Below are 14,394 nucleotides of genomic sequence, written 5' to 3'. Positions count from 1 at the left end.
CAATTTAGTCCTTTGGTGAGAATACAGTACTCTTTAAAGCAAATTCTTCTCAATTTGCTAGTTAGCATAATCAGAGAAAATCATAACCTAGATCTTGTTCATATATTTAAGTGCAATAAATTCCATCTATCTTTGAACTTCATGAATGATACTTTTTTAGTCTCTACATAGACCATTGCCTGTCCGTCTTCACTGAGAGTTCTTCATAGTGGCGTTAGAACTGGAAATCCATTTTCATTACAATCTACTGAAAGCTATTTTGCCATTTAAGGGCAAAGGTCTACTTACACTGCTCATGTACAAAATAAAAGTATCATACAATTGCCATGATACTAGACAAATTCAAAGGAACTACCAAAGAAGCAGCCTTAGCTTCTGTAGTACCCTTGAGGCTCTTAAATTCGGGGTGTGCACTGGTTAGAAATGAAGTGCCAATTTAAGAAAATCGCAGTAGGCCCTGCCCCAGATGCAAATGTAGAACAATGGTCTACAAGAACTCAATGGGTGTATATATCTGGTTTCCAAGTCACACTTGCAAACATGGATAATTAGTACCAACACTACCATTTGTGAACATAATGGACATTTTGGAACTGGATACAATTCTGTCCCTGAAACTAATCAAGACAATTAAATATTCAACCAAACAAGGCTTGAGTTCATGTGGGCTTAAAGAAAAATGGTAGCCGAGGCACGGGTAAAATTTTATTTATGAATATGTAGACACATGACTTTGGATCCAGCCAGCCAGTGACATAAATAAACTTGAGCAAAAGATTCAAGCTAGAGGATATATATGTATACATATATCTATGTATAAAAATTTGTGTGTGTGAGCAAGGCTTATTGGAGCAGTGCAACAAATCTGGACACCAACCATCAGAATCACTCCCATACTTTGAAATTTCCATTAAGCGCGCAATGGGGGTAATTATACTGGGATGCTCCGAATCACTGTTTCCATCTTGTGCACTCACATGCCCGCCAAACATGAAATGTTCGCCTTCTCCCTTCCAATGTGATGGTTGTTGAACTTATTTTTAGTGTCATTTGATAAGCCTTTGTGCTCGCAGAGAGACATCCCACTGACCCAGCCACTGGTCATTGTCTATACCAGTTCACATCAAAGCAGGCGCGCTTTGTCAGGTTTCCAGTCGAATATCCATTTCGCATCTGAAGTACAGTATCGAAAGTGACTAGATCATTTGAGCTTTTTTCATCAGCTGCTGCCTTCTTCCTCCCCCACAGTGTTTCCACTCATGCTAACATAATTTGGCATCGTTGACGTGACACGGTGGTTTTTCTAAAAAAATTATAATACATACATTTTCGATGTTTTGTGGTGGTAGACCCTCCTGAAAATTTAATTTATAACTTGAGAGGAGGCCTTTTTTTTTCACAACCAAGGTAGAGTGCCCCTCAAAATCCAAGTAATGCGCATACAGTAATAGGTCATTCAATGTCAAAAGGCATAAAAAGGATGAGCAAAATCTTCACAGGCTGCTGCTTGCTGTTGCCTTTAATTATATTAATTAAATTTTGAAATTTTCATGCAAAGAGAGTTGCTGGCTTGTGACGCTGAAGAGCCCTTGGAGACTTGGAGGAAGAAAATACCCTGAGCGGAAGCTTTGTGGTTACTGCTTCCTTTCAATTAAAAGCAAAACAAACTCCTAGGTATGTTTACAGATATTACTGCTTTATGTACTCCTAAGCCCTAAACATAGAAAGAGGGGTAAATCTACCAATCCCAGGGACAAGTTCTCAAATCATGAGTCCATTAAGCTCCACTGAAGATCTCTAGTTAGAGGCCGTCTTCCTGTGGAATAATGCTCTATTAATTTTCTTCTTTTCCCAAGTGCATAATGAAAGAAAGGTGCCTTCAAAAACTAAAGGGCAAAATCTTGCTTGCTACTGATACCTTGAGGCATCCTGTCTACATTTTGTCATACGTGTGCACTTTTCAGTGTTAGAATGACAAGATTTTCCAGTCAGAAGCTTCCCGGAAGGCACATCGTGGTAGTGGACTTGGAAGGATTTTGTGATCTGACACAGCTATAAGGCAATAGACTCCTTTATTTGCTTAGCCTGGTGGGAGATTTCATACTCTGCCTTTGGCTAAGAATCTTGCCATGTAAACACACATGTGCCATGTTTCCATGTAAAAATGCTCCTTTCTCCATTAAAGATTCACCAGGGCCAATTGTTTTGTGCTCCCTATTTTGATATCATCTTCATGCTTTTGCTTCTTCCTCTTTTACACATTCAAAAAAACTTTCTTGTATAAACCACAGCATGTACATTAAAGTTCCTTTTTATTTTTAATGTCCTGAATCATGTGTTACCATTGAGTTTCATCAATTCCCATGTAGATGGCAGAACAAGAGTTTGAAAATGTTTGATGCAAGCAAAGCAGAAGGCAGAGAAAACATTTCCTGACTGAGAGGAATAAAGCTGCTCTTCCAAAAACTTCTGAAATGCACTTTGTTTTCTTTTGGTTGGAAATCTGCATCATGAAGATGTACCATCTTCATACCTCTTGGTCTTCCTGCTTTCCTTTTACTGAGAGGGAACTCGAGAGAAGTTTATGCACCGGCCCTAGGAAAGAAACAAATCCTTATTGAAATACAGAGGTAATTATTTAAAAAAAGCATGAGAACACCTAGTTTTCCTACTATGATATAACAAACGATTACCCAAGGTAAGGTCAATGTTAGGATGAAAGTTTTTTTCTTTGGGTCAAAGCATGATGGTTCATTCAGATCTTTTCCACAGCAAGTTCACCTACACGATGGTATGGTAAAATTAGAGTGAAAAAAACACTACGGAAAACAGAACTTTGTTACTGCTATTTAAAGAATAGCATTACTATCCGAGCAATAAAAATATCAAAGCCACAACCCTGTATGTTTCTACAATGTATTAAAATGGAAGTGTCCCATTTATACAATCTGGTGCTTTTAAAACTGATATAAAACTGGTGCTTCTAAAATGTATGCATGAGAAGTGTATTTAAGAAGTCGGAAGAGATTGAGGATAAGAAGTCAGGGAGAAAGGGAAGAGATGCCATCTCTTTGTGATTCCATTTTATAATAGGATTTTGCAAGAGATTTACTAGCAATCTTGTCCACTGTTGATCATTTCTCACAACGGCACACCACAATTATGTGGTCTCTATATATGGTGACTTTATTTGCATTCCACATTTCCAAAGAGAGTTTGCCATTCCCATTCCTTAGCAGTTCAATGAAGCGTGTGGAAACACATTGTTTCATATGTAATTATAAATAATCTAAGGATTAGTTGAAAATAAAGTTTCCAATTAGTAATAAAAGATCCCCTTCTTCCCTCTCCTTGGTGTGACATTGCTGATGTCTTGTACTATATAAATCATGTCTAGATTCCTTAATAAGCCAAAAGGTAGCATATTGCTTTCTAATTTAGGGTCCAGATCATCACCCTATTGAGATTTTCCTATTTCTCATAATATCTGCTCTCTAACTTCATATTTTAGAACTTCTCTTTATTTCCCTCTAAATGTGAACAATACATTTGTTTCAAATATCTGGTACATCCAGTGTACATGGTACATTCAAAAGGAACAACAAATATTGTTGGAGAAGAAAGCCTGGAATGTAAAAACAAGATTTTGGTCTATTTTCCTCTCAAAAGCGACTGTTCAACAAATTTGGAAATTTCAGAAATTAATGAAAAAATAGAAAAGCATAAAAGCAAACTAGTTTACATTTACTCTTGCCTAAAAGGCAAATATTCATCAAATTATCTGTCTTCTGATAATTTTGGAGGTAACATTATTACTATAATTGTCAAATTTATTACTTACTTTGTGCCTAATGTCTACAAATAATATCTGTGCAAAAGGAAGTGGGAGAAAAGCATGGAGAAGACTACCTTAGAATGAGCTAAAAATTCCTTGGTAATGCAATGGTCATAGGTCATGTACTCAGACTGTATTTGGAATACTGTATTATCTAGAAACTTCAAAGAAGATTTTTAGAATGAATATTAAGTGAAAAGATGCTCTTCTCCAGATTAGCTACATTTGGCATCATGTGCCAAGGAAACATTAAAAAATGTCATTCTCATGATATATCCCTTTTCTAAAAATTTTTTTCAGAGGGCAGGAAAATGACATAATTAATAAATATTTGGGCAAATCAGTCCTTCTAAGCCATGACAGTGTGATAGTATAACTATACATACAATGAGAAATAGATTTTAACTATGAATATTAAAACAGTGATGAATATTAAAAATATTCTCTCCTGGCAATTTTCCAGAATCAAACAAATATATGAGGAGTGACATTTTGACAGCAAAGATATGCATTAATGACATCTTCTCTTGTGTATTTATTATGGACCAAAAAAGTAAAAGTTTTTTCTCTTCTGCATAATTTTGAAAAGAAGTTACCATGAATTCCTACTTTTATTTGCATTTTATCACTAATTAACTAGATTTAGATATAAGGCTCTTTTCCGGACCATTTCTGTTCCACACGCCAGATTAATCTGGTGACTCAGATTCATTTATTTTATGCAATTGGAGGGTTTAAAAAGTGAAATTCATAGTTCACCTGAATTCTCAAAATCACTTCAACACCTAAATTATTCCAGACCTAAATTATTTTCTATTTCATTTGGTGTAGTTTAAATAAAGATCTAGCAACGCAAATGAAGAAAGCCCTATTGATTTTGACCCTGAGGTCCTTACTTCAGCTCTTCCAAAGCTTGGGATTAAGTATTAATCATCAACTGCCGCATGTCTGTTGACTCAAGTACCCAGAAGCCCTGGTACATGCAATACGCACCCCCGTGTTCTAGCACACACGTTGACAAAAACAACCAAATATCCCCTCACCCCCAATCAGGGACTCAGTGTCTGTCATTTTTATCAAGACCTGATAATGTTTTATTTTACAGGAATTTAGAAGTTGGTAACTTAGAGGAGTTCTATTCAAAAGTTACTTTCCTCTGTTAAGCCTTTCCCAGCTCTCCCAGTCACGGGGCTCCTTCCCCCAAATTGCATCTCTACCACAGCCAAACTACATTACACCATAATTGCTGGCTTCAAGATCAAAAGGAAAAGTAACAGTGGTTAAATCTGAGAGCTCCAAAGCCTGAATATGTATCCCAGCTCTGTTATTTATTAACTGTGTGACCATGAAAAACTTATGGTTTCTTCATCAATAAAATGGGGATTAAAAACTGGACCTGTTCATGACTTCCCAGGTGGCACAGTGGTTAGGAATCTGCCTGCCACTTCAGGGGACATAGGTTGGAGCCCTGGTCCAGGAAGATCCCACAGGCCGCAGGGCAGCTCAGCCCAAGTTGTAGTTGCACCACAACTACTGAGCCTGCTCTCTAGAGCCTGTGTGCCACAACTACTGAGCCCACGTGCCACAACTACTGAAGCCCGCATGCCTAGAGCCCATGCTCTGCAGCAAGAGAAGCCACCGCAATGAGAAACCCGTGCACCACAACAAAGAGTAGCCCCTGCTCGCCACAACTAGAGAAAGCCCATGTGCAGCAATGAAAACCCAATGCAACCCAAAACAAACAAACAAATAAATAAATAAAAGGAAATAAGTGACTAGTCACAATTTAAAAAAATTGGACCTATTCTTAGGACTGTTATAAAGATTAAGTCTGTTAATATAGATTTATAAAGCACTTAGAACAGTACCTGGCACATAGTAAACTTGCATTTAAAAAGCAAATAGTTATTATCCATCTTCCCTCTATGATGTCATTGCACAGTGTCTAACATAGAGCAGACTTGTTATAAATACTCACTTAGAAACAAGTGGATGGATGGATGATGTACAAAAGAATGAATACGTGATGACTAGACCTCTACTGAGGGAGGAGCCAGACCTTAAAAATGGGAAGATAGAAAAAGTATGAATTTGAGAGAGGAAAAAAGAGATTACAAAGGAGAAAAATACAACAGTGGAAAAGGAGAGAAGATAATATGGAGAAAATAGAAAAGAGTAGTTCTAAAGAGAAAAGATAGATAAAGAATAATCAAGAAAAAAAGAAACTATTGGCCAAAGGAAATTTTTATTTAGTATTCCATCAGGTACCTTATTCCCAGGGGATTATTTCATGCTAGCTGCTACCACCCACTTACCAGAATATTCTAAAATCAAGGCACCATACCCTGGTTGCAAGTGGCTGTGATTAGGAGTCTGTGGCCCTTTGAATACTGCTCAATACTATCTTACAAAACCCATCAATATAATGCCAATTATGTTTAAGGTCAAGAATGTTAGGCTGCCATTGATATCGTGGCAAGCAGTCTAGGCCAGAACACAGCAGAGCAATTTTTATTCACAGGAAATGGGATATGACAGGGTTTACAGGTCTGCCATATCCTCATGCTTACAATGTCTATACAATAAAGGTATGTTATCAAGGTAACAAGTAAAGCAATGTAAAATAACTTGAGCATACAACTCATCATTGGCTGGTACAGAATGGAAAATATTAGTAGTGATAGTGTTTATTTTTCTGAGACTATTTCACTTTAATTACAAATAATACAAGCTCTGAACATTTTTAAAAAGTTAATTGAGTAGGTTAATAATAAACCATTCAATGCAACCTAAATATACAGAAATATACATAGAGACATAATTTTAATACTTTATTCCCTATATAGAGGTTAATACTAGTATCAGGTAACAGGACTATATAGTCTCTAAAATAAACCACTAAACTTGTAATATGCTAAGACAAATGAACACAAGATTTCTGCTAGCAAGAGTTAAAACAAATGTGTAACATTATGTTTGCTTTATATTTTACAAAATAATTCAGAAAATTTGAATTCAGGTGGCATAATTGTTTAGGGAATAATAAAGCATGTAATATAAAGCATAATTATTAATGTGGAGAAATAACATTAATTTTCTCTATATTTTCAAATTTTTAATTAAATATTTTTTAAAAATAATTTTCTTGACTTAAAATCATGCTCTAATCATGCATCTAAATTATGGGTAAAATCAAAGTATACTGTTGTCGTGATGCTTTAGGTAATGCCCATATTATTTATTCAATTAGGCAATCACTTCAACCAACTTGAATTTGGTATCATGCCGCATAAGTCACTAGGTCATAAATTTCAACAATAAGAACATATGGTCAATGTAAAATTGAATTAAATGAGTGTCCTTAGGACTGCATTAGTTTAAAAATGAACTATGTATGTATTCCATTCTTTTGCCTTGGGAATATAGAATTCCTTGGATGCAATGAAATAATTGTAAAATTTATTCATTTTGTATGACATAGAGATTAGGAGTAAAATTTCTTAAATATTAAAAAAAATAAAGTTAGGTAGAACAAATAGAATTTAAGTACTGACTTTAGATTATAGCCAAGTACACTTAAAGTACATTAATTTAAAAATTGTGATAATTCAGATAATGACTGACCAGGTTATAATTTACCTTCTCAACATATTAAACAACCAGGCAAATTAACTATAAACAAGATTACTATTGGCATATTTACTTACTTAAATAAGTTGTAGAATATTACAATTATTTATATATTAATAATTGACATCATTGTATTGTAATCTGGGTATGACATTTTATTCGCCTAATAAAAATTATGGTTTAAAAGGAATAAAACTGCCTCTCATTGAATGTAAACCATCTTATGCAACCTTATATTGAGCAACATTACCTAATTAGTGAGCTTCTGTGGCAAGAAAAGAACTCTCATGCATTGCTAGGGAAAATATAAATTGGCAAAAACTATATATAAGCAACATATGTAATAATAGTCTTTAAAAGCTTATATTCTTTGACTCAGTAATTTCATGTTGGGAATTCAGCAAAGTATCTGTAAAGTATCTAGACAAAGATTTCAAAATGTTTACCGTGAGATTTTTATAATGTGAAAAATATAATCAGTACATTTATATTTATTTCTGTCTCACAATCAGAGAATAATTAAATTATGATTAATCTAATGGTTATGTAGCCATTAAAATAGAAATTAAAAAAAATTTTTAAAGATGTAGGGAAATAAGTGAAAAAATGCCAACTTGTATGTATACATAATTATAATTATGCAATGTATATCGAAAGAGTAAAAGACAAGACTAAGAGACTACACCAAACATGCTATGAATAGTGGAATTGCATATTATTTCTTACATTCTACTTTATATCTTTTCTGTATATTTATATATTTGATAGCTTAAAAATAAGTTTCCAAAGACCTAATTCAATCAGCAAAAATGCAGCCTTTTCTAAACATCTATATTTATGTTTTTAAAAGTCATTACAGGAACCAATTGACTACTCTCAGGAATCACCACCATCTACCAACTATACCAAAGTTCTTCAACATTCATTGTTCCCATAGGTAAACTCATTTACTTGTCTCTAGGTTGTCTTTTACAGTTAATATCCTGATGAACCCATGTGTATGCAGTTCTACTCAAGAGTGCGTGAGTATAGCAGAAGCCACTGATTAATAAATTTTATAATCCACAGTCAGCATTTTCATTTTTATGGTACACAATTCTAAGAGTTTTCATAAAATGCCTGTTCAAGCATTTGTCCAGGCTGCAATCAGCAATCTTATTTTAAAAAGTGTATGTGTGTGTTCATGCATGCACGCATGTGTGTGTACATGTGCACACATGGCCTACCTCAAGCCCTGTGCATACTGGAGTTGACTATATTTAAATAAAAATATAAGGTAAATCTTTAATTTTCATACAACATCAAACTTTCTAATGACATGCACAGTAGCTAGGGTATATATATATATATATATATATATATATATATATATATATACACACACACACATATATATCTGCACTCAATCAACAACATAGAATATTTATACCTCAGGCACTTATCAATAATAATTTTTGAATCCTTTCTCTCCAGATCAGTTGGCAAAACTATCTTTGAAAGTGAGGTTCTAAGTGAAATGCTAGCCATCGATTTCTCTAGGTCAGTGGTTTTTTTGTTTTTCATATTATAGTCCATGAAGTCCTGGGGGTTCTACAAGGTGCATCGGGGACCACTATGGCTGGAATGGTGCACAAGAATGGAGCAAGCAGGCACATGCAAGCCTCCCCTAATCCAAACCAAGAAGATGCACTCTCATCTACCCTTTAAAATTGCAGTTCAGTATAATATTTTGTTTTTGTTGACCCTAAAAATGTGGTTTGATACCTATTATTCAAGCTATTCGTACTTATGTGAAGCCAGATCACGAGTAAACTGTCAATATACCTGGATTTGGTTTCTTTACTTTCCTTTAGAAATACCTTCCTAAATAAATCTATGACAACATTACAGCATTATCCCTTCAACTTTTGGTCATATCTAGAACTCACATGAATTTTGGTTACATACAGAGAATTTTGTATTTTGGAAAATTGCTATTGAGGATGTTGATATTAAGGGATCAATTCTGAGAGTTCAGAGCTAGCTAGGAAAAAGCATGTCACTTCTGGTAAGCTCATGTGCTTCCCTTTTATTATATTATGCCAATTATGTAACTCAGCCTTTCTCTTTGTGCCTTGACTTTCAAAAAACTCAGATTTACATCATGTTCTAAAAGCATTGCTACTCTTAGTGTACATTTTCTGGTATAGCTATCTTAACTTTGGCCCATGATTATTTCTCTATTTTTATCCTTAAGTTTTATTGTATTTTTTTCTCAATATTTCTCTACAGGTAGATTAGGTATAAGTAAATGGAAACTAATATATATTTCTTAATTCTCAACTTTCTTAATCACAAAGACTCCACACTCATCTAAACCTTTAAAACCCTCCAACAAATGTATTACCTCAACCTCTACCTTATACAAAAGATCATATGTCTAATTCCCTTCTTTGTTGTCTTTTCTTATTCTGGTAGGACTTACTGAGGTACTGTTCAGATAGCTGATGTCAAATGATAATTAATTTGAATTTAATCTTAACTAAGTTAACACAGATAATTAATATGAATTTGAAGCTTATACATGAAAGCATGCTGAAACTATACTATTCCATAAAATCCCAAAAGTTATTCTGCAAGAATAAAAGCCCTAGGTCTAAAGACTGAGAGCTTAACCTCATTTTCTTTGACTGCTAGGAAAAATAAGCACAATATGATTCTTTATAAACTATAAATGTATTTATATCCCAATCCATCTCTTAGAGCAGTGGTCTGTGCAGAGGCTTTACTCCATTACTCACCTTCCATCAGTATAAGAAGGAACAGAATATACCAAGGATACATCACAAACACAACTCTGGTCATAACAAAGGCTAAACTCACAATTAGAACCTGTCAGTTTTAACTCCACTTAAGTGATTTTCAGGCAACACCAAGTATCTATTAGAGTAAGAAGTTAATTGACGTTTCATTGTTGGCAATACCTTCTCTTAGGTCTCATAATAAGTAGGAGTGGAAAGTTGTTGCCCAAAATAAAAATGTCCAATGCTGTTACTGTTCTTCAGTTAACTAAACCAAGAGATAAAAACTAGACAACAGTAGCAACCAATATATTTGCTGTTTGTTAAGTATATAGACCCCAACTCTGTTGCAATATTTGAAAACTGATTTTGCCAATTCATTTTCACTGTGACCAGAGTAGCATTAGCTAGAGCAAGTGCCACATTTCCCATCTCTTAAGCATTAAAATTCTGCAGGCATTAACATTTGCAAGCTCCTTTACTAGCTATCTGCACAGGATATATTTCACTGCTATAACTGTAATAGTATTATACTCACCTCATAAATATCCATTGACAAGCTGAAGCATACAACTACACTTTGGTTTAGACTTTTCAAACACAGATAGCTGATTTATTTATATCTCCACTTTAAAAAAGAGTTTACTGAACTTTCATGCTTTGTGCAACAGTGAACAGTGATTCAAATTTAAAATTGTATACAAAGCACAGATACACAAGGAAACAAACACAAGACAATTCAAGAGGTCCAGGAAATCACAAATATCAGGAAAGAATGTTGACTTAACACAATAGGCTCTTCGAGTGAAGATTTCCTGTAGCAACTAGAGGTACAGAGTGAAGAGAAGGCACCTACTATTCTCTCTTTCTCTCTCTGAATGTCAGAAATTCTTGAAAGGTTTACCTCATTTTATTAAGTAAAAGGAAAAGTTAGTAGTCCATATGTATTTAATACTAACAGTATAATAGGACTATGTGCAACTATCAGCAATATATATACAAACATATACATATATACATACATATACACACACAAAGAGAAAGATATATATACATATATATACATATATAATATATAAAAGAATCTGTGTTATCCTCTGCTTTTAAAAAAAACTGAAATATTTTGAGCTGAAATATAAGTTCCATATACTTTTTTCTAACGGAAGCTCAACCTATAAATGTTCCACCTTACAGTGGAGACAACACACCATATGGATATTCAGGTAATGTCATGAAGGGAAGTACTGAGTTTGCCTGATAAATTCACCTTCAAATTTTTTTTTCCTCTTCATTCTCTTATGGCATCTGCAAAATGTTAGTGACTATATACATACTGTTAATATTTATTTTGCAAATAGCCATGTATCTTTATTTTTTTGAGATTCAGGCATATAGTTGGCATTTAATGAAACATCTAACTCATACTTCATAATAGTAAGATATGAAGGCTAAAATTGCCTTCACTAAGTGCAAGGCAGAACCCTCCCAAAAGCTGGAGACATAGCAGGAAAGCTAAGAGAGACCCCTACATAGAAGTAGTCAACTGAAGGCTAGGGAGAAAAGCAGGAGGGCAGTGAAATAATTACCTTTTCAAAGACACATGGGGCCTTCCCTAAGGGAAAGGAAGCAGCTTATTGAAGATTTGGGGAATGGCGAGAGGAATGAGAAAAATAGCCCTGAGGGACACAGGGCCTTCTTGAACCACATGTCAGTAGCCTGTTGAAACCTGGGAGGAAGAGAACTGAGAAAGAGCTCTCCAAGACTCATGGGGCCTTCTGAGAGTGCAAGGAACAGGGCCAGTCAAAGACTATAGGCAGGAAATCAATATGGAAACAGGTCTCTCAAAGTACAGAAAGTGGTGGTTGGTGGGCATAGGGAAGGTATGGTCCTCATCGCTGAATAGCAAAGAGAACTCCCCTGCAACCAAGAAGCTCATAGGTGCGTTGTAAAGGAGAGAGAGACAGAGACAGAGACAGGAAAAGGAAAAGAAAGAGAGCTCTGCTAAAGGAAAATCCCTGATCTTACTCTCAAAATTTTGGAAACCAGTAGTGAACTAAAAATAACTAAGATGGCAACAAACCAAGACCCAGGTCAACCACAGATTAGCAACATGACAGACGAAGGGTATACATCTTTCTAGAAGTAAATATTATCTAGATTAGTCTCTATTTTTTATGACAGTGTCCAGCATAAAATCACGAATTATGGTACACACAAAGAAGCAGGAGAATATGATCCATAATCAATGGAAAATACAGTTAATATAGGCAAATCTACAATTAATAAACAAGGACTTTAAAATAACTATGATAAAAATGTTAAAAGTTCTAATGAGAAAGGTGGACAGCATGCATAAAAATATAGTGAATTCCACAGAAATATGGAAACTTTGAATAAGAACAAAATGGAAAAACTAGAGACAAAAATGCAATACCAGATATAAAGAATGTTTTTGATTCATATAAAAATATACTGAACATAGCAGAAGAAAAACTCACTGAACTTGAAGGTAGGAGAATAGAAATTGTTCAAATTGAAAAACAACAAATAACTAAAGAGAATCTGAGACCAGTGGGACAATATCTAATGGTCTGTCACATGAGTAATTGGTGTCCCAGAAGAGAGAAGAAAGAATAGGGAAGAAAATTTTGAAAAAAATAATGGCTAAGAATTTCCTAGAATTGATGAAAGGCATAAACCTACAGATCAAAGAAACATAATGACCTTAAGCAGAATAAATACACAGAAAACCTTATCAGGGAACATATAATAAAATTTATGAAAGCCAAAGAAAATCCTAAGAGTATACCTCTCTGTCCCTCATCATCCCCCAGCTGAAGATATTCTGTACAGAGAAAACAACAGTAAGCATGACAGCCAACTTTTTATCAGAAACAGTGGAAAACACAAGACAGTGGAACTCTCTCAAATGCTAAATGGGGAGGAAAAAAGTCAACTAAATTTCCATATCCAGAGAAAATACCACTCAAGAAGATAAGCAAAATAAAGACATTTTAAGACAAGCAAGACCTGACATAATTTATCTACAACAGGCTTCAACAACCACAAGTGCTAAATGAAGTTCTTGAAACTGAAGGAAAAGACAATAGATGGAAGCCTAGATGTGCAGGAAGAAATACAGAGAAGCAGAAGTAAATATGTGCATAAACATGAAATATAAATATATAAAAGAAAATTTCCTTATGACACTATTGATTACAAAAACAATAATATCAAAATTTGGAAAAATGTATTATTGAATTTATATCTTATGTAGACTACAACATATGATAATAAGAGTACATAGAAATAGAGGGGTAAATGGAAGTTAGGCCATGGTAATATTTATATATTATTTTAAACTAGTATACTATTGTAGACTGTGAAAAGTTAAAGAAGCATATTGTTATCTCTAGAGCAACCACTGAAAAACAGCACAGAGGTATAGCTTAAAAAGATAATAGAGGGGATGGAATAGATTACAAAAAAATACTATATTAATCCAAAAGAGAGCAGAAAAGGAGAAACAGAAGAACAAAAAATGGGCAGGACAGATAGAAATAAAATACAGTAGACAAAAGAACTGGAAATAAATTGAAACAAATGAACTGGATACATAACCACATTGACAAAAGAACTACTTCAAGTGACTTAACACAGTATTGTGTTTGTATACCAACTACAGAATATAATTTAAGGATAAATAGACCAGCAAAAAATGTTTTATTTCATTCATTAGTCTTAATTTTACTAAGACTGTTTTATTATTAATTTGTACCTATATATATTATAGGATAGAGCAAATAAGTATTTTAATATTGGTAAGGACAAGATTTTTCACGTAAAAGAAAAGGGGTACAAGTATAAATTCAAAAACATTCAGCATTAAGATCCTTTAATGCTAAATCAGAATTAAAAGTATACCATAGGGCTTCCCTGGTGGTGCAGTTGTTGAGAGTCTGCCTGCCGATGCAGGGGACGTGAGTTCTTGCCCCTGTCCGGGAGGATCCCACATGCTGCAGAGCGGCAAGGCCCATAAGCCATGGCCGCTGAGCCTGCACGTCCGGAGCCTGTGCTCCGCAACGGGAGAGGCCACAACAGTGAGAGGCCCGCGTACCGCAAAAAAAAAAAAAAAAAAAAAAAAAGTAT

The 14,394-nt window shown here is 34.5% G+C and overlaps 1 protein-coding gene across 1 annotated transcript in view; it reads right to left on the bottom strand.

Moving 5' to 3' along the window:
• Positions 1-691: 691 nt before the first annotated feature.
• Positions 692-14,394, bottom strand: part of ANTXR2 (ANTXR cell adhesion molecule 2) — a 163,347-nt gene continuing 149,644 nt past the window's right edge. Inside the window, exon 17 of the mRNA XM_029234733.1 lies at positions 692-2,595. Within this exon, the coding sequence (XP_029090566.1) occupies positions 2,557-2,595 (39 nt within the window). The 3' untranslated portion in view covers positions 692-2,556. The remainder of the gene's footprint in view (positions 2,596-14,394) is intronic.

Source organism: Monodon monoceros, unplaced genomic scaffold (assembly GCF_005190385.1).
Source record: "Monodon monoceros isolate NGI ecotype Baffin Bay Population unplaced genomic scaffold, NGI_Narwhal_1 Super_Scaffold_20, whole genome shotgun sequence".
Taxonomy (NCBI): Eukaryota; Metazoa; Chordata; class Mammalia; order Artiodactyla; family Monodontidae; genus Monodon; species Monodon monoceros.
Note: the sequence above shows the minus strand (reverse complement) of the source record. Positions and strands in the feature narration are given on the sequence as shown.